The sequence below is a fragment of the Ictalurus punctatus genome, chromosome 25, assembly GCF_001660625.3.
Source record: "Ictalurus punctatus breed USDA103 chromosome 25, Coco_2.0, whole genome shotgun sequence".
Classification (NCBI taxonomy): domain Eukaryota; kingdom Metazoa; phylum Chordata; class Actinopteri; order Siluriformes; family Ictaluridae; genus Ictalurus; species Ictalurus punctatus.
In genome coordinates, this window is record NC_030440.2 from 15,913,289 (window position 1) to 15,934,243 (window position 20,955).

At 40.9% G+C, this 20,955-nt stretch overlaps 2 protein-coding genes across 5 annotated transcripts in view; one reads left to right on the forward strand and one right to left on the reverse strand.

Moving 5' to 3' along the window:
- The window catches only part of gopc (golgi-associated PDZ and coiled-coil motif containing), a 14,816-nt gene extending 2,683 nt beyond the window's left edge, over positions 1–12,133 (forward strand). The window contains exons 2-9 of one of the 3 annotated variants that reach the window (XM_017455960.3): positions 3,721–3,885; positions 4,997–5,020; positions 6,751–6,926; positions 7,509–7,674; positions 8,982–9,077; positions 9,204–9,368; positions 9,456–9,633; positions 9,843–12,133. In XM_017455960.3, coding sequence (XP_017311449.1) covers positions 3,721–3,885; positions 4,997–5,020; positions 6,751–6,926; positions 7,509–7,674; positions 8,982–9,077; positions 9,204–9,368; positions 9,456–9,633; positions 9,843–9,961 — 1,089 coding nt within the window. In that variant the 3' untranslated portion in view covers positions 9,962–12,133. The remainder of the gene's footprint in view (positions 1–3,720; positions 3,886–4,996; positions 5,021–6,750; positions 6,927–7,508; positions 7,675–8,981; positions 9,078–9,203; positions 9,369–9,455; positions 9,634–9,842) is intronic. The other 2 variants (XM_017455961.3, XM_047151025.2) reach the window with 2 other exon arrangements.
- A 7,178-nt stretch (positions 12,134–19,311) lies between these two features.
- dcbld1 (discoidin, CUB and LCCL domain containing 1) overlaps positions 19,312–20,955 on the reverse strand; it is a 33,511-nt gene continuing 31,867 nt past the window's right edge. For both annotated transcript variants that reach the window (XM_017455959.3, XM_017455958.3), the window contains one exon: positions 19,312–20,799. In XM_017455959.3, the coding sequence (XP_017311448.1) occupies positions 20,225–20,799 (575 nt within the window). In that variant the 3' untranslated portion in view covers positions 19,312–20,224. The remainder of the gene's footprint in view (positions 20,800–20,955) is intronic.

The window sequence follows — 20,955 nt, forward strand, 5'->3', positions numbered from 1 at the left end:
TTCTGGCGATTGTATTCAGGCTTCAAACTGCATAAAAGTTGTGTTCGTTTGTGAAAATGATCTTGATGCACAAAACGTGTTAGACTTGTAAACTTATGTTGATCACAGAGATTTTTTATTTTTTTTTGCAATAATCCAAAAGTTAATCTTATTTAAATATGAAAGTGCAATGAAAATATGTTGTCCCTAAAATCAATGAATAATCGTGATTGCAATATTGATCAAAATAATCGTGCAGCCCTAGGTGGCACTGTATTTAAAAAGAATGAGTGGCCGGCGAGGGAACGACTGCTATAATGTAATTGCTGACTTGTTTTGCAGACATTCCACAACATTAAATGTAACTATAAATGGATAAAAAGTCATATGTTCTTAAACGCACTGAAATGGCAGTGGTCGGTAGACGAATAAAACACTACAGGACGGGCTGTTATAGTAAAATAATGAACTTCAGGGAGGTAATGGTAACTCTGCTTCATCACACCACCATGTTGTTGATTGTTTTCCTATAACAGCACAGCCTCAAGTGGTATATTTCTTACTTATTGTGCAGCCCCAGCTCTCCTCTTGCAACCCTCTGTCTTAAAGTCTGAAAAGTGTATCTCAGAGTCGTGTGTGTCAGCACTCTCAGCTGCTGTGTGCCCCAACTTCCTCGATTTCTTAAAAGCTTCTTCGAGTCTCCACTGAGAATATGATCAGCGTTTATGGTAGTGTTGCACAAAGAAGCAAGTGTGGAAATAGCATGACTAGTCCAGCTCGGCAGGAAGTTGGTGTGTCATGTTATAACCAGCTATTACCGTAGACGTTGTCACGTCCAAGCGGTTGTGACTTCACTCTCGGACTGCTTTAGTGTTGGAAGAAGTCCCATAACCAGGATTACGAGCCAACACGGACAGCTATCAGGGCTAATGCCCAAGTATTAAATCACTGGAAGGCAATAAAACCCAGGAAGTGCCATGAAGGAACTACTACTATTACTAAATATCAAACACCAGATGAAATATTTATGAAGTATTATAAGTGTATTAGAAATACGCCTAAGTCTGGACAATATTTTGTGAAGCTGAGAGGTGGATAGTTGGTTTTAAAATGTATTAAATTGCCTGCAGGTTATATCTTTTGATTTGGATTACGTTCACAGTCTGAAGCTTTGTGTATGTTTGCTTTCACCAGTTCGCTCAGTCGCACTTTTCAGTTTGACAGAACGTGCTTTACCTCGTTTATGAATTATGGCTTCTGGAAATCCTGTCAGACGGATCACATTAGCTATGGCTAGATTAAGCAGTGTTCGCAGTAGATTTAAAGCTTAAAATGCTGTTAAAAAGCCTGTCAGCTTGGCTTGTGTAAGCTCTGTGGCTAACATTAGCAGTGACAATTAAATTCACTTGCAAATCCACTCAGAAATCCTGTCAGGTTAGCAAGTTAGCTGGTTGTTTTTTTTTTCAGTTCTGAAAACAATTTAAAATCCTGTAACCGTAGCTCATATTACATAGATGGGTAGCGAGAGCAGTAAAGTTTATTAACTGTAAATAGCAAGAAATCCTGTCAGGTTAGCTTATGTAAGCTAGTTGGCTAGCATTAGCAGTGAAGATTATTAACATCTCTGAATGACTTCCTGTCAGGTTATCTTATTCTAGATAGTTGACTCATTAGAAGTGAAGATTATTAATGTAAGCTAGTTGGCTAGAGTTGGAAGATTATTAGCAGAAATCCTCTCAGCTTGTGTTAGCTGTTTTTAGCAGTGAGGATTATTAACACCTATGAATATAACTTAAAGATCTTGTCAGGTTTGCTCATATTCGCTAGTTGGCTAGTATTTACAGTAGAGTTAATGAACCGTGTGTGACTTTTAAAAAATCATATTTAAAATCCTGTCAGCTCGGCGTATATAAGCTAACTGGCTAACGTTAGAAGTGAAGAATAACGCAAATATGTTAGGCTAGTTGGCTAGAGTTAGCCGTGAAACACCTATATATAATTTCCAAACCTACTTAGAAATCCTGTCAGATTTGTTGCTTGTTAGCTAGTCAGTTATTATTATTAATCAGAAATGATTAATGTATGAATATGACTGTTATGTCATGTTATAAAATGCGGTTAGATTAGCTTATATTAGTTAGTTAGCTATGTTTAGCAGGTGAGGATTATTAGCAACTAAGAATATTAATACACTTTGTCATAATAGTTTGGCTGCTTTAGTGAATCTAAATCATTAGCCATCTCTGTTCTCACCATTACAAACAAACAAACAAAAAAAAGCTTGTGCCAGAGTAACACGTATGTATGTATGTATTTATTTATTTATTTATTTATCTATCTATTTATTTATTTATTTTTAAATGTTTAATTGAATCTAAACCTTGTCTCTCAGAGGACCGCCGTTTCTGTCTCTCTAAAGGAAAGAGAACGTCATGAGCCGTGAGCAGCTCTCTAGCTCTCTCAGGCTCCTCATTAGAGTCATAAACTTTCCCAATAGACTCCATTTTATAAATAGCTGAGTGTGGAAGAGTAAATGATGTGCTTACTCACAGTAAAGTGCAGCGCTTAAAAGCCTTTCTCCTGGTATGAAATCTTGACACTGAGCTCCAGATGTCCATTTCAGCTTTATTATTATTATTATTATTATTATTATTATTATTATTATTATTATTATTATTATTATTATTATTATGGGTGTGGTGAGATTTAAACTTGCCTCTCGTAGACGGGATCGAGCTCCGTCTTCTTTTTTTTCCTTGATTCAGATCTGCCATGTTGGATGTCTTTCACAGGGCTCCAGACTAACTTTTTAAGAATCTTCCCAAAACTTTGTGTTAGCTATCTGATGTAGTGCAACTTGCCCTATATAATTTATATAAGGAAAACACGTTCCAGACCATGCTGTTTTATAAAAATAGTGCATGATCAGGGTGTGCCACTACTCCCCCTGAAGTTCGGTCTGGAGTTTGTTATTCTACTTGTACCACAGAGATTTACCAACAATTACAGCATTTTATTTATTAATGTACGACCGACGTGTATTTAACAGTTTATAGTTAGATTTACTGTTGCGGAACGTCTGAGAGACAAGATAGTTCCTGTTATCACTCACGTTATAACTGCGATTTTAAAAAAGATAAATAAAAAAAAATCATTCTTCACCAGCCTTCTCTCTCTTTCTCTCTCTCTCTCTCTCTCTCTCTCTCTCTCTCTCTCTCTCTCTCTCTCTCTCTCTCTCTCTAGTATATTTCTACTAACAAAAAACATCACTGATTATTGGTTTAACTTTAACACTTTGTTTATTATTATTATTATTATTATTATTATTATTATTATAAAATGATGTGGCACGTCTTCCGTTCAAGTCCCAAGTGTATGAGCTGTTACTATAGAAACAATAACGTATTTGTTATTGTAACGTACGTAGTAAGCATGTATAGTGAACAGGAAGCGAATGTGTTCATTTCTGCTGCTGGATATCATATAGACTCATTAATATACAAATTAAGAATGATTCAGATGCCATTTTTAAAAGGAATTACTGTAGATAGCCCATCATAATTCGGTTCTAATATTCGTGTGTTTTGAGTATTGTTTTCGTGCTTTCTATCCAGGATTGTGGCCTTTGGGGTTTTCTTCAGATATGAGCTCCACCTGATGCACCTTCACCCTATAAGCTCTCATTAAGTACTCGTTATAACTAACTCAGGTTGTTGTCGCTTGTCGGTGTGCTCGCTTCAGGCTCAGCTGGTGGATCTGAAGTCGGAGCTGACAGACGTGCAGGCGGAGAAGACCGTGGTGGAGAAGGAGGTCCATGAGCAGCTGCTCCAGCTTCACGCTCTGCAGCTGCAGCTCCACGCCAGAGCAGGCCAGACCGTCGACTCCAGCTCCATTAAAGACAGGATGGTGTGCACTTTCCTACATCCTAGAACCTTCTTTAGCCTAGCTCTGGCACGTTACATCATAGTCGCGTACAGACTTATTGGCTAGTTAGTAGAATCTGTTTTTAGGTCAGGTCATTTTATCTCTGCTTGGTTTAAATTAGAGACGACTCCTGTCCTTCATGGCATTATTTGTGTTTATATTAATGTAGGGCGAATATTACAACTGAAAGGATCTCCTGAACCTTATGACAGAGTTTTAGGGGAATATTTATTATTATTATTATTATTATTATTATTATTATTATAAAATGATGTGGCACGTCTTCCGTTCAAGTCCCAAGTGTATGAGCTGTTACTATAGAAACAATAACGTATTTGTTATTGTAACGTACGTAGTAAGCATGTATAGTGAACAGGAAGCGATTATTATAATTATTATTATTATATATAATTATTATAATTATTATTATTACCGATTTACACACTGTAACCTTGACCAGGATATAGCGGTTCCTGAAGATGAATTAATGAACTTTCTGGAAGGGGGATGCAAACTTTTAGATTTTTTTTTTTTTTTTCCTCTCTCTCTTTTAATATTATAACGTGCACTGTATGACCATTTTTGTGTTGCTTATGATAATGCGACACACCAAGGCCTCGTTTTAAACCTGGTATGAACATGCGTCTTTAGCGAACGTATTGCATCCGGTTAGCTGTATAAATAGAAATGGTGGTTTAAACCCTATTAGCGAACAGGAGAATAACAATGGAGAACATGTACATGAACAAGAGCACCGTACCCTCACGTTCATGAATATGAGCTTGCTATAGACCATTTAAAGACATGTTTAGTCCTGCTTTGTCAGTGTGTGTTCTACCGATACACTGGAACTGCAATAGCCGATCTATCAGTCGTCCGTTGGAGTTATCCTCTTTGTGTGTTTGCTGCTAATCCACACTGTGGTTCGAGCCTGTTGTTTAACTGCTCTGTGTGTCTTCTGTCTCACTGAGCTGAGCGTATGAATAAAAGCCTTACTACATGTGATTACTACAGTTCTGCCTTTACCTCCCTGATCCTGAAATCACTGCCTTTCTAACCTTTGACCCTCTGTGTTTCTCTCCTTGGCCCTAAGCCTGTTGCCTCCGTGGAGGAGATGGTAAGTGCTCTGTGTGCATCTTGAGTTTTATTTATTTATTTTTTTCTTCCCCTCCCCCTGCCTATGTCCTCTCTGTGTCCTGTCTGTGTTTGTGGACTTGTCTAAGCGATGTACTCTACATGGTGGTGAACAGTCATGTTTTGATCATGTTTGATATGTTTGTGTTGGGCTAATCCTGCAGTTACCGGATTGTAGTATTTCTTTATCGCATTTTGAGCCGTTTAAAGACGTGTATGGGCAAACCTTGTGAAAAATGAAACGCTCTGGAAACACTGTAAACTAACATAAACAACAACTGAGAGATGGGATGCAGTCCAACATGAAACGGAGTCTGTAGCTATGTTGCGAACTTAACTCGTGCGAAAAATTGGATCTGTTGGCGTAAAACATTTGCGAACACGAAACATTTGCGTGTTTCCCACATGTCCCAAGTGAAATTAATTTATATATATATATATATATATATATATATATATATATATATATATATATATATATATATATATATATATATAGAGAGAGAGAGAGAGAGAGAGAGAGAGAGAGAGAGAGAGAGAGAGAGAGAGAGAGAACGTATTAGGAGCACCTGCAAATATTATTATTATTATTATTACTGATCAATCAATCCACATGTTCTGACCAATCAGATTTGAGAACTGTTAGAGATCTCAGATTATGTCTTTCAGACCTCCGTCAGCCCTTTCAGCCTCATATTTCACTTAACTCTTACTTTCTCGCTCACATCACAGAACTGTGATTTACCACAAAGCGTTCAGGCGCCTGGAGAGTCTAAATGAACACACACTGACACAGTGCTGTTCACAGAGACATCCGGTTTATTCATGCAAAACAGGAGTATTTATATATACATAGATAAGCAGTAGTGCGTAGGCGGGTTTCTACTTGTGCAGGTGCTTGACAGATTTAGACAAAACACACAGCACACTACGAAAATAAGTCTTCTCAAGAGACAGAAAATACATGTGTCGGCTATAATAAAGGATGGCAGTTGATCAGCTTATTCAAAGAGGTAATTAAATGAATACATTCATCATAGGTATTTGAAAGCACAGAGACACAGAAACTATAACCCAGTATTCCCCGGATCTAAGGTGTCTTAATAGCAGTTCATAATATAAGAGTACATGATATAAGAGAATTTCCTTCAAGAACCGAGAGTGCTGTGGTATAAATATAACATCCTTAATGCTAGTAAACTGCTATATACACTGCATTACTGGTTTATTAGATACACCTTTAGTAGTCTTAGTGTAACACTAATATGAGCTTGAACGTCTTACAAAAGCAAGTCAATGTGTTGCGTACAAATTTGGAAATTGCCCATACGCCACTTTAAATGGTTCAGAAAGGCTTGAAATGGTGCTACAATCCTGCACTTCTGCTTATTAGGTCATAATTTGTAATGACCATAGTAATGAAAGCCATTGCTTTTGACTAAAGTGTTGTTAGCGTGTTTCTGTTGTGTCAGTGTGTCGTGGGCTTAGTCTAGTTACTGTGGTAGCTGTGTGTGTACGAGTTCGTGCATGTGTGTGTTTGTGTTTCTGACAACCCTGGTGAAAAAAACAAAACAACTTCTAACATTGTCTGTGTGTGTGTGTGTGTGTGTTTGTGATGTGTTTCACACTAAAGGTCGTATACATAAAGAGCCAAGTGTTGTTTTAACTTCCTGCTCTTCTTAGATACATTCTGTGTGTGTGTGCGGTTAACAGGAGAAGGAACTGGAGGCCAGTAAGAAGGAGAAGGTGAAGGAGGTGAAGCTGGAAGCCGAGGTGAGGATGCTGAAAAAAGAGAACGAGGCCCTCCGCAGGCACATCGCGGTACTGCAGGCTGAGGTGTACGGCGCCAGACTGGCAGCCAAATACTTGGATAAGGAGCTGGCTGGGAGGTAGGAGAACCACAAACACTGTGCTGTGAGGTTGTGATGTTCTTAGATTAGCATGATGACATTTCAAAAATCAAGATCTGTGTCTCTCAAGCCAAATATATTGCAGTGTTTATTGCGAAGGTTGAATTGTACGCCATATTTTTAATAAAGGAGCGTTAAAACTAGGCAGAGTTCCTAAAGGTCATAAAACGGTCCCATTGTTACATATATTTTCACAGATACAAGTTATTTTTGATTTATCAGACCAGTTCACTAACCAACAAGTTCATTCATACAGTGAAAGTTATTTCTACAGCTGTTTCACCTCTTACTAATTTACGAGACAAAAGAAAACATTAAAGAGCGACAGAAATTAGAATTGAGTAAAAAAAAAAAAAATTACTAGAGGAATCCGGGCATTTGTTCAGCACTACACAACACTTGTAATGCACGAAACTGTAAATTGTGTCGAAATATGATCCGACACCTACATGCAGTAAACAGTGTAAAAATAAAACGCGAAAGTGGGCCGTTTCTGCAGACTTGACCTGACGCAGTGTGGGGAGAAAACTCCGGTGTCCTGAGTTGTCTGTTTTAATTTAGGGTCCAGCAGATTCAGCTGTTAGGTCGGGACATGAAGGGGCCGGCTCACGATAAACTGTGGAACCAGTTGGAAGCGGAAATTCATCTGCACCGCCACAAAACGGTCATCCGAGCCTGCAGAGGGCGCAACGACCCAAAGAAGCCCTTGCCATCACCCGTAGGACATGTAAGAACTAACTTACAGGCACTGCAGTAATACACACTATACTATAACTGAGCATGTAGTACACATGTAGTCTTGAAATTAAAGAAAAAAAAAAGTTCGCATGCTCAGCTGAACGCCCGGAGGAAAGTGTTAAACGCCCTCTTCTGCATACACGAGTTCACGGCTGCACAAGATTCTTTATAGCAGGGGTGCGCAAACTTTTTGCAGCCAGTCAGCCCTTTAGCAGTGAAGGGATTCCATGGACCCCATAGTACAACTTTTGTCTTATGAACAATTCATGTACATTATTCTCATTATTCAAATGTGTATGTTAATATCCTGGCTAATTTATTTGACCCATTGAGCTTTGGATTAAAGGCATGTCATATAAGACTAAAAAAAAAACCAAAAACACATCAGACCACTGGTTATACTTCACGGAGCCCATTTTATACACGGTGTCCAAAAAGTCAGGAACCGATAAGAGTTCAATTACATGTACAGTAGGGGAAGTAAGTATCGGACGCGCCAACGTTTTATTCAGTAAATATATTTCCAGTGAGGTTATTCACATGAAATTTTCACCAGACGTCAGTATTAACTCGAGAAATCCATAAATATAAAGAATTCACAACGTTAAAGTCTATAAATGAAGTTATGTGCTTCCACTTACTGATAATGGCCCCAGTCGTGCTTACTGGAAGATTCAGAAGTTTAGGAATACGTCTGTATCCGATTCCATCAATATGTTTCACAACAATAAGGTTGCGACGGTCTTAGGAGAGCTCTTTTACCCATTTTTATCTTTTAGAGCTTTTACCCATCATGAGATGTGCAACAAAAAGACTTTTTATAGACCATCGATGTACTAACCCAGCTGATATTAATTTGCACAGATAGCGGGTGTAATTACTTACGGATTTCAGCCGGTCCATTGCCTCTGAGAACTGCTTTTTCTTAGCGTGTTCAATACTTTTCTCCCGTGTCATTCCACTTTATTACACATAACTTCATTTAAGGACTTTTATCTTGTGATTTCTTTATATTTCCGGATTTCTTGAGTTAACACTGACGTCTGGTGAAAATTTCATGTGAATAACCTCACTGGAAATATATTTACTGAGAAATATGTCGACGCGTCCGATACTTACTTCCGCCACTATGTGATTTTGTATTTACTGTTAATTTTTTCCTTACAGGTGAAAAAGGGCATTAACATTGAATGAAAGGGTAGAGATGATGCTTCTTGGTACTCTGATTGGTTCCTGACTTTTCAGACACCCTGTAGAATACCATGCAATACCGACTGTGATCTCTTCCTTCATCAGGACCCAGATTCTCTGAAGAAGACTCAAGGAGTCGGTCCTATCCGCAAAGTGCTTCTGTCCAAAGAGGACCACGAGGGGCTCGGGATCTCGATCACAGTGAGTCCTAGCTCAGATTTTCCCCCTAAGCTCTGTGTCTGAGATTCACGTTAGACCACAGATCAGAAAGGACCGCTGCTGTGTGTAGGATTTGCATGTGACATTTGTGCGCTTGTGGTGTCGCAGGGAGGTAAAGAGCACGGCGTTCCCATCCTGATCTCGGAGATTCACCCGGCCCAGCCTGCAGAGCGATGCGGCGGGCTGCACGTAGGAGACGCCATATTAGCCGTCAACAACATAAACCTGAGAGACGCCAAGCACAAGGAGGCCGTGACCATCCTCTCCCAGCAGGTTACTGCCTCCATCAGTCGCTAAGAACGCGTGAGATTCCATGATACGCAGCTCAGCGACCGATTATTTTATTCCGTTATCCTGCAGAGAGGCGAGATCGAGTTTGAGGTGGTGTACGTGGCGCCGGAGGTGGACTCTGATGATGAGAACGTGGAGTATGAGGACGAGAGCGGGCATCGCTATCGTCTCTACCTGGACGAGCTGGAGGAGGGAACGGGCAGTAGCCATGGCAACGGCCCTGCTGAATCTTCAGCATCACTGCAAGGCAAGAACAAAAGCAGCATTATTATTATTATTATTATTATTATTATTATTTAATATACAGTATGATTAGATTAAGTGATATACAGATTAACAGTGCTTTAGATAGCCCCCAGTACATGGATGAGAAGTTTATGATTTTAAAGGTCATAAAGCTTATTGCATAGCTTTCAAATTTCCCTCTCGAGCTTCTCTTCTCTCATATTTGTGCAGTCGTGGAGAAGCACCTGATGGCGGACGGAGCCGAGAACGGAGACACGGGCATCTCCAGCGAGAGTCCTTCTGAGGAGACGCCCTCCAAGTCGGCCAAGTCTCCTCAGAGCTCGTCCTGAAGAGCCGGGGGAGACGAGAGGGGCACGCCCCGACAGGGAGAGGAGAGGGAGAGAAATAAAGACTCCAGCGCTGTATGATAGCTGTAACATAACAAGACGTGTGTTTTGTACCATATGGGGACATGACACAGTTTCAGAGTCCACTGGAGATCACATGGAGACACTGAGAAGGAACACAGAGAGGAAGTTGTACTCGAGCATGATGTCTTCTGAATTAACATCGACAGCTGTGGTCAGGAAAATGGCGTGGAGTGAGATGTGTATTTGCAGAGAAATTGCTGTAGTTTTAACAGGGTGGAAGAGATGGGATGGGATGGGTCTTTTTGTTTGTTTGTTTGTTTGTTTGTTTGTTTGTGCATTTGTTTTTGTTTTTTTACTTTTTGCATCCTTTGTGTGCAGTTACTCATCCCCAGCAGGTGAATTAGACCTGATCTCTGATGCTGTACTGGTGTATTAATCTAAGATATCTTCTTTCTGTTAATTAATTGGATATTTAACAAAGTGTTGAGGTTAGCATACAGCATCTAATCATTATCAAACTTAAAGGTAAATCCACCTCAAATCACCAGATTTATAAAAAATAAATAAATAAATAAATAATGATAAAAAAAAAGTTCCCGACCGACCATCTCAGATTTCCTTCATACCTTCTGGAAATAATGCCAATATTCGCAATAAAATAGTGTGCAAAACTTCAGGCTTGTGTCTGCATTGTTTCTGGGATGTAGAGGCTTTAAAAGGGGGCGTGGCCCTGTAAAAAAAAAAAAACCCACAAAAAACAAAAAAACAGTGCTATGGGAAAAGTTCGATTGAAGTTTTGTCTAGCAGATTGTTGTCTAGTATAAGATGTCTTTAACTTTAAAAATTGGTCCAAAGTTGCATATTTGTCAATTTATTACCTGATAAAAATATAATAAATAAACTTAATTTAATGAATAATAATAATAATAATAATTTGTATTTTTTAAATTTATATATATCCAAACTAAAGCACATTTGTTCTTTCAAATTTTCATGTGTTACTCATGCTATAGTTCTTTCTTAACTAGGTGCATGTCTGAAAGAACTCAAACTTTACGATGTACGTGGTATTAAATGTGATTTTTAAAAATATATATATATTTGTATATTGTATTGTATACAAATATACTTGAAAGACCGTATTTTACTTAGCAAATGCACAAAATGTGAAGTTTGTAGCTTGAACCAATCTATAAAAATGAAAGTATTAGTAATTTAACTACATGCCATAAACTGGCATATATGCAACTGTGCAGCTTCTATTTTTGAAATTAAATGCGTCTTATACTAGACAATAATCCCTGTAAATTTCATGCATCTAGCATGGATAGTTCAAGAGTAACGTTTGCAGTAGTTTTTACAGGGCCACGCCCTCTTTTTAAAGCCCCTTTATCTCACAAACTAATGCGGATGGTCAGTCGGGAGGCTTCCAGTGATTTCACATGGATTGACCCATAAATGATTTTTCTGTTTCATTCATATATATATATACACAGTACTGTGCAAATGTTTTTGGCACATGCAAAGAAATGTTTATACATTTAAAAAAAAATAAAAAATACCGTAAATTGCAGTAAACATTTTGTACATGAAACGAAGACAATACTTGGTGTGACAAAAAATAAAAATAGGAAATGAGCTGTAAGTTTTATCGAGCGTCTTGCAGAACCAGACACGGATCTCCTGGAGCCTTTGACTGTCGCACTCGCTTCTTATTTCTGCAGCGAAACCCAGCAGCCTTCACTGTGTGTTCTGTCTGAGAAGTGTCTCGTACCGCTTTCTACGCTGCTTTCTTTACTCACATACAAACCACTTTCTGTAACATTCAATTTTGTGCTAGAGAACTAATGTTTGGGAATCTAAAATGTTTTTTTTGTACCGACTCGATCATGTAGAAGTCATAAAATAAAAGTCTTTCATAACAAAGTTTGTACTTAAAAAAAGAAACCCGGGTGCCTAAAACTTTTGCACAGTACTGTGTGTCGTTTGTAGAGTGGTGTTTCCTCTTGTTATGGGAAAAGGTTGGTGAAATGTTCTTATTCAGCCTAGATCTGGGCGATATTATCCAGGCTAGGAAGGATTTGTCCTGCTAAGTGAGTATACCTTTTTAGTTCATTTCCAAGAACAAGAATAGACCTGATTTTGCAGTAAGACCCGCCTCCTTTATTTTCATTCCCTCCCATGCTTAACCAATTACATCCATTTCTGCACCCAGGCTTGCTCTGATTGGATGCTAAAAGCCAGATTAAGAAAGAGTTATACATGAGCAATGTAGCTACAATGAAGCTGTTGACAAGATCGAATGTGAGTGACATCTGGGGTAAAAAAAAAAACACAACAACCCTCACATAGTCAAATTTTGTCAAATCGATCAAATTGTCACGTTGACCGCGTGAGGAAATCAGACTTCGCTTGCTAGGTTTTGGATATCTTTAAACAGACTGACTGTTTTTACCAATGCATTTGTTAAACATGAGCTTTGCAGGAAGATAACCAAGCCTAGGTTAGAAAGTAAATAAAAACATTTACACGTAATTTAAAAAAAAAATCGTTTCTTGAAGTATAAGCATCAAGCAGGAAAAAAAACAAAACAATTTTGTCCGCCAGAACCAGATTTTTCGTCTGTTTTCCAGAATTTAGCTACAGCGACATCCAAAGGGGTTTCCCAGGCCGCCAACACGCGTCTATATTTCAGGAGATAACTTTAATAAAAGTGCTAAATCACATCGTGTAAGGCTGGCGTTGTATTTCACAGCGTACATACACATCTACAGCTACTGCTCGAGTATAATTGCTCACTTAATAACCGGGCTGCTTACGTTAAACACATCTGGCACATCTGGATTTAAAACTCTATCCACCAGAGGGCAGGTCAGAGTCCAAACATCCCTGCTGCAAAAAAATGATATCTTAGAAAGTGTAAATTAATCGTATGTATCGAATATTTCTCATGATATAAGCATTGTGTTTTTATAAGCTTAAAAATGACAAGTTTCACTGTCATTTAATTAGATGTCTCTTTTTTTTTTGCAGTATGGACAGCAGGTTTCCATGACAACGAGTAAAACGTTAGCTCGTTTTCACTCCAGAACTTTTTCGCCAGAACTCAACAGATCCGCACGTCTCTCGCCGCAGAGAAGAACGGACACATATGTGGAAAAAAACAAACAAAAACAAACCCCCCATGTCTGTTGGCTTGTTTTCAGGACTTTCCAAAATTGTTTTAGCTGTCGTAGCTGTAACCTGTGTCTCAAATCACGTACTCCGACCTGAACTAAAAAAATGTTCAATTGTAGAAAATATTTAGGTTTAGGTGCAAGAGGGTTAGTTAAAAATGCATGTGATGTAAATGATCTGAACTTTAGCGCGCGATTTGAGACGCAGCCCGGGTTTGTTTAGTCTGCTGCCGCTGTCATGTTGCGATATACCGGCGGGATCGCTGCGTCATGCAGACTCAACAAGCAGAAGAGGTTGTGTGGAACTCGAATATAAATAGCAGCCATTTTGTGTACACAACGCCTAACCGGGAAGTCACATCACTGTGTGTGTGTGAGACGTTCAGCGTCTGAAATATTTCTGCAGTATCTGAGAATGTGGTCTAATAAATTCTGGACTATTTCTGTATGAAATATAGATATTCATGTAAAAAGCTCTAAGGAGGCATATTATACATGGAAAAGCTGGAGAATGGTGTAGGGACAGATCGATTTATCCAGCTTAGTCCTTTTATGAACAATGTAAACGCATCATGGCGGTGGAAACGTGACCGAATCATTTACCTTTCTCAGATGTATTGGAAAATGACTTGAAAGAGACTTTATGTTCTGACCGAGTTCACTGTTGGTGCTTCTCAATATTGAACCATTGCTCAGCAGTCCGGTTCAGTTCAGTTAGCGATCGACGCTAAATGTCATTTTAACCATATAAATTCAATTTTTTTTAATCATTTGCCAACACGTCTGAGGTAAATGTTGACATTCTCGACGACCTTGTCTCGTTTCCTCCGTCATTCGGCATTTACATCGTCCTTAAAAAAAGCTTTGACGTAATGTACCAGCTAGCTAAATCGATCTCCGCGACCGCTAGCTGGCTTATACGCCGGGGCGGTGTTTCTCGGTTGCCTAGCAACAGTGAACTTCTTGAAAAGCGATTTAAAGCACAAAATTGATTTCTATTTGTTAGAGGAATATTATTATAGGAATATTAAAGCTAACGAGTGGAATCAGCCTGGTTTGTTAGAAATGTATCTAGTTTTGTTCATTTTTTATTTTTACTGTAAGAAAGGCCCGACAGGAAGTGAGAGATACGACTTACTCGGGTATAGGGGAAAGAAAATTGTGATGTAAAGGTACCGGTAAGGCGACCTGAGAATGTGCAATATGTACGTGTGTGATGAAGTGAATAGGGTGCCGTTCGTTCTTTCATACATCATTTAATAAATAAGAGTCATGCTGTTATAGAAATATAAATCAACGATGGAACTATGGCAAAAGTTGATTATTTTCTTAACAGCATGTCCTGAAGTGTTGTATTCCTCTTAGACCAGAGCGATCTGTCTACGCTAACGATTTCTATTTATTAACGAATGAAATGCCATACATTTAATGTATTAGGACATGTTTCTTTCCCTATAAAACTACTTGATTGCTGTGATCACTTACACTGTAGTAGCTCTAAAACAGTCATTCCCTCACCAAGCTTTCTTCTGTTCTCTCTTGAAGCTAATGACAAGAAAGAAATGTCACACATCTGAGAAAGCGCAACAGGCAGAATGCTTTATCTTCTGACTCTGATGAGCTGTGGTGATGTCTTTCGTGTGTGAAAGCAGTCAAATATCAGCAAATCTAACTTAGTACTCGGATGACTACTCCGTTATTGGCTAAATAGAAAAACCGGTATTTTACCTGCGCTCTCCTCTGAGGCATTTTACCGAGCTTGAACTTGACCCACACACATCCAGTGTGCTTTCTTTTCCAAACCAGACTCTGGACCCATTTTTATTAAGGAGGCGATTTGCAGCGTGTGGACATTACGGAGCAGATTTTCTGTTACCGATGTATTACGCAGTGTGTGACGAGACGAGATTCTCTTCTCTGTTCTGGATCACGCTCTCGTCACTCCATGCCACAGGAAGTGTCAAGCCTGCATTTTAAATCCACCTGTACTTCATCTGGTTTATTGGTGATAATGGTGTTCACTTCCTGCTTGTCATATGATCCATATTTCTGCAAGCTAGGCATGTGCCGATAATCAGTCGTGTGATATACCACGATATTGAACTCGGATACTGTAGGTTATCCACACTACCTAGGTAGGGAGCATTTCAAGTCAGCATTTGTACACCTGATGTCAAATAAACGTCCCATTCAGACGGCAGTGCACAGACAGGCTTCCTTATTTTTGCATGAAGGAAATCTCATAACGGTGAGATTTCAGTGATATTCCAGGACGAACACTTTGGAAAGAAACCTAATATCGGCACGTGTCTACTGCAACCTGAAAGGTGTAATGGTATAAATGTCATATCGGTATTTACTGCATAACAATATTGGAATAAACGTATTGGTTTATTGGAATAAACAACTTGGTTGGTCTCGGCTAATGAGAAATACCATTAAAGGAATAATCTGCGTGTAATCACCACAGAAAAAAATTCCTCAGGGGAAAAAAACAACCCATTTATAATAGCAGTCTAAGGGCAGTTGTTGAACTCAGTGTAAAAAATAATGTGTGAAACATTTCTCATAAATTCTTCCGTCAAAGGTTGCAAATGATGGTCTACGTGTGAAGGTATTTCAGAAGGAGGAGATTTATAACCAGTGACCGGGTCATGGGTGCGCAAGGCTCATTGATGCGCATGCATGTCACGTACCTGGGGAAGAGACGGCACCAGGATGCACTATGGGAAGACGGCAACCTGGCGGAGGCGGTGTGATGCTCTGGGCGATGTTCTGCTGGGAAACCTTGGGTCCTGGAATTCATGTGGATGTTACTTTGACACGCAGCACCTATCTCAACACTGCTGCGGACCAAGTACACCCCCTTTATAGCAACGTTATTTCCTGCTTCAAAAATAGTTCGGGAACTTTTTGAGGAACACGACAAAGGGTTCAAGGTGCTGACTCGGCCTCAAAATCCCCCAGATCTCAATCCGATCGAGCATGTGTAGGATGTACCGGACGAACAAGTCTGATCCACGGATGCTCCACCTCACAACTTACAGGACTTAAAGGATCATCTTGGTGCCAGAAACCACAGCACATCTTCAGAGGTGTTGTAGAGTCCGTGCCTCGACGGGCCAGCCAGAGCTGTTTTGACAGCACAAGGGGAGGAGGACCTAGACAATATCAGGCAGATGGTTTTAACGTTACGGACGATCGATACGAGTGAATTTTCATTCTTTTCTCAGTGCACATTCTGGGTGGGGGGAGAAGGTATCTTTCATTGTTGCTGGAGTGGTACTCTTATCTTCAGTAACCTTCATATAACCTTTCACCTAGAAAAAAAGATTGAAGGTACTTAACCATACATAATCACCTTTTAAAGGCAAAGCTTTAACGGTACACTATATGCCCTTTTTTCTGAGGGTGTACAGGAAAATGTTATTCTTATGCGGCAGTTGTTGAAATCCTTCAATAACGGTTGCAAATATTCTACCGTACAGCGCACGGATAGTGACGCAGCGGCTACGCAAGCGACGTTCTTCACATACGCGCCTGCGCAGTTCATGTACAGTACAGCACATCTGGAAGATCAAAAGCAACCTCCACTAGATGGTATGTCAGAGGCAGAACATCCCTTTCCAGCTGTTTTAAAAACACACCGAAATTTGTACAATCTGTGGTGATCACACATCTACTCCAGATGCATATTACTACTGACCTCGAAATGAGGTTGGAAACTACTCGAGTATTCCTTTAATTAATGAGAGAAATGACATGCACTTAACAGTACGGTTTCATTTAAACGCATGTAAGGACCATGTTCCAACACCAGGGGGTGACGTGACTTCGAAATACACTCGCGAGTGCTTGTGTACGCATCTGGTACTAGTGTTACAGCATTCAACACCGACCCGTTCTGAGAACGTACAATCGGACGACGGCGATTATAAACTCATCTCATTACATCTACGATAGCTTAACTCGGTCGGAGTTTGTCGTCGAAGATATTCTGTGAACACACACACACACACGCGCACACACTCCTCCTTTGAAGGTAACATTGTGCATGAAGAGACATGTACGGAATTTTTGGCGTCGCAGGAAAGCCCAGAGCTCTGGAGATGAGAGAAGCTTCTTGCATGCCTTCATGTTGCTTTGATGCACATGCCGTGTTCACATGTCGGTGTGAGCCGGGAGACGAGAACAGAACGAGCAGGAACGCTGTGTGGAGAACGTAACCCACACCCTGGTGTGAAGAGCCCAGACCTCCCACACACACACACACCACAAAGTCTGCCTTAGGAATCAAATCACTCATCGTGTAGGCCTTTTGTCTTAAAGATACCCTGTTATAGCATGATTCGTTTCACTAGGTACTGTAGTTGGATGCCATTTCAAGTCAACGGAAACGAACCAGCGTGGAGAACATACTCGGCTTTTTTAAATACGTCACCATCACTGCTGGGGTGATGAGAAACGGTCCACCGGACAAAAGACTCCAACCGACAATGGGACTGTGGTCCGAAACCGACCTCGACGAAGACTAGACGACGGTTAGGGAGCAATGGTGGCTTGGTAGTTAAGGCTCTGGGTTACTGATCAGAAGGTCGGGGGTTCAAGCTCAGTACCACCAAGCTCTCATTGTTGGGCCCTTGAGCAAGACCCTTAATCCTCTCTGCTCCAGGGGGCGCTGTATCATGTCTGACCCTGCACCCTGACGACAAAAATCTGCTAATGCTAACACTGTTACAGTTATTAAAGAACGACACATCATACGTTCGACCCATTTACGGTTACGTTTAGTGTTGAGGAACGTCCGCGAGACACGGTCACTTACGTTACAGCAGCTAGAGGCGGCCATTTCCTCGCTTTCTCTTGAAGTTAATAAGAACGAAATAAACACAGCTTGTTATCAAGAAACAGCGAAAACACAACATCCTCTCTCCTCAAGACTTTCCTGTGGCGGCAGACGTGGTTTACAAAAGCGCTCACACTGGAGACTCCTTCCGAAACGCTGACTAAACATCTCACGGAAAACGTCAACCGTACACGCCGTTACTATAGAAACGATAATGATTAGAATGAGCGCATTAATATAAACCTGTCAGACCTGCCCTTAGAGAAAATGAATCAACACCTCCTGACCAATAAAACTGAGGATTCAGTAGCACTGTGGTGTAGAACAGCAGATGGGTTACAGTCAGGAATTCTACACCTGCAAAGTGACCTACAGCGGCGGAAATAAGTATCGGACGCGTCAACGTTTTTTTTTTTTTTCTTTCAGTGAATACATTTCCTATGAGGCTATTCACATGAAATTTTCACCAGACATCAGTGTTAACTCAAGAAATCCGGAAATATAAAGAATCCACAGCATTAAAGTCCTTAAATGAAGTTACGTGTAATAAAGTGGAGTGACGCGGGGAAAGAGCCTGTCAGTTGGCGGTAGAATCGTTTGAGCTGGCGAATAAATATGTGGGCTGCTATTAAATGTTGTACAAAAGGTTTGATAGGAAAACACTGCTACATGAACATGGAATTCTGTTTTGTTGATAAAATGTAAAAAATAAATAAATAAATAAATAAATACAATTTTCGAACATCCGCGTTCACGCAGAAACCGAAGGGGGTGTAAACTTTTGCTCTTAACTGTATATATTGGCTAAATGGAGTTTAATAGTGGGCTTGAACAGCGGTGTCAGTGGAGGTCAGCTGCTGTTCATGACTGATGCAACATGGTCACATTCCAACACTGGTTGGTGTGTGTGTGTGTGTGTGTGTGTGTGTGTGTGTGTGCTGTTTTTATCCCCACTCATAATGCACATCCTGTGTGTCTAGGAAGTGTGAGCAGGCTGTATATCAGTGTTTCTGTTTTACAGCCGCGTGTGTGGAATGCAGGAGGTTTCCAGCATGTCGCTCTCACGGACCACGGCTGCTGCTGACACACACACACACACACACACACACACACACACACACATTCTCACACTGCTGAGACAGCCAGGTCAACTGCTGATCCTGCATTCACGGCTCTTCTCACAGCTGAAGAGCAGTGATGGGAGTCTCAGAGCTGAAATCTTCACACAGGAACATCTCAGCAATGTCGGATATCTTACTCTCTCACTCAGTCTTGCATACCGGTAAAGACCACATGACATGTCCGGGTCTCTTTAATGTCTCTTTAATGCAGGAGCATTGATGCACCTCAGCAGCTTTGCGGGTGCTTTAAATAAGTGACGCCCGTCTTTCCGTCCTCTTTCCACCATAAACATTTCAGATCTGTACAGGGAATATGTACATGCGATAAAAATGTCACACTGACGCAACAGTACCACTGCGCATGGCTCAGAGGAACAGAGGAAGTGTCTCCTTGAAACAGGAACCAGTCAGTCAAAGGTCGAGAAGAGCCGTTCGACAATTCAAACAAATAAAAAGAAAAAGTTACGTCACCCACCAAACACCAGACCTGCACCAGACCTGCACCAGACCTGCACCAGACCTGCACCAGACCTGCACCAGACCTGCACCAGACCTGCACCAGAGCTCCTATGAAGCTACTCATAAGTAGCTAGGAAAATGGAGACGCAGGATCACAGTGCATCACAAATGCATAGAGGTCATCTTCAATATGCCTTATATACCTTACATGTTACACACATTTCCACATCGCTGAGAGAGAGAGAGAGAGAGAGAGAGAGAGAGAGAGAGAGAGAGAGAGAGAGAGAGAGGGAGAGAGAGAGAGAGAGAGAGGGAGAGAGAGAGGCAGGCAAAAGCATCAGCAACCCTGTTCCTAAAAAAACAAAAAAATAAAACCAATAAAACTCTTAAGAAAAAAATATTCCAATTTGCACAGCAGTTTAAAAACAAACAAACAAACAAACAAACAAAAAACACACACACACACACATACACAGCATTGACGATTCCTCAAGCTCACCGAGACGGCCATCTTTCTCTGCACATATATACAAAAACAAAACCGTATCACTCTCTGGTATAAAAATAAGTTATGAGAAGATCCCGGAGGTTTTTTTGTTTCGTGAGGTCACATGAAGCAGGTCTGTATGATAACCCGTGTTCAGGTTCCACTCAGGCTGCAGCCCTCAGGGTCGGGCCGGTGTGGGACGGAGACATCGGGCCGGACGCAGTCCAGAGGTGCCGTGTAACCTTTCGCCTGAGGTCTCTGATACTCCGAACAGCCTCCGTTCTGCAGAACTGCCGGATTCCCGCCCTTAGGGCTGTCGTAAACCCCCTCAGACTGGTCCGATCTGCCAGGATTGGCCCCCTCTGAGTGGTTTGGTCCGTCCCGTTTGGTGTGGGGTGTCTGGTAGCCCCCAGACACATTTCCTCCCACCACCTTTCTGTAGTTGCTGTTGTCTGTGGCTTTAAACGAAGAACTCTTGCTGAGGACGGCCCCAGGGACACTGTAGCTGGGATCCGGAAAGAAGACGTCCTTCCTGAAGGCGTGGCGCTCAATGATGGGTGTGGCATACTCCGGCTCCTGATTGGTCAGTGGGAGAGCATACTGATTGGCCGTGTGCAGGTAGTCATAATGAGACGTGGCCTCGTTAGTATTGTCCTTGTCCATGGGCCTGAAGGTGGAGCCTTTCCTAGACACCGTCCCCACGCCAAGCATCAGCGGCTGCTGGTAGTCTGAGAAGAGAGTGAGAGACGAGTGATATATCAGACAGAAATCAGAGATCAGAATGAGCTGAGACGGAGCAGAGTGAGATCAGAGAACGAGATCAGAAAAAGAGATCAGATGGAGATCAGAGAGTGAGATTGGAAAGAGATCTGAGTAAGAGATCA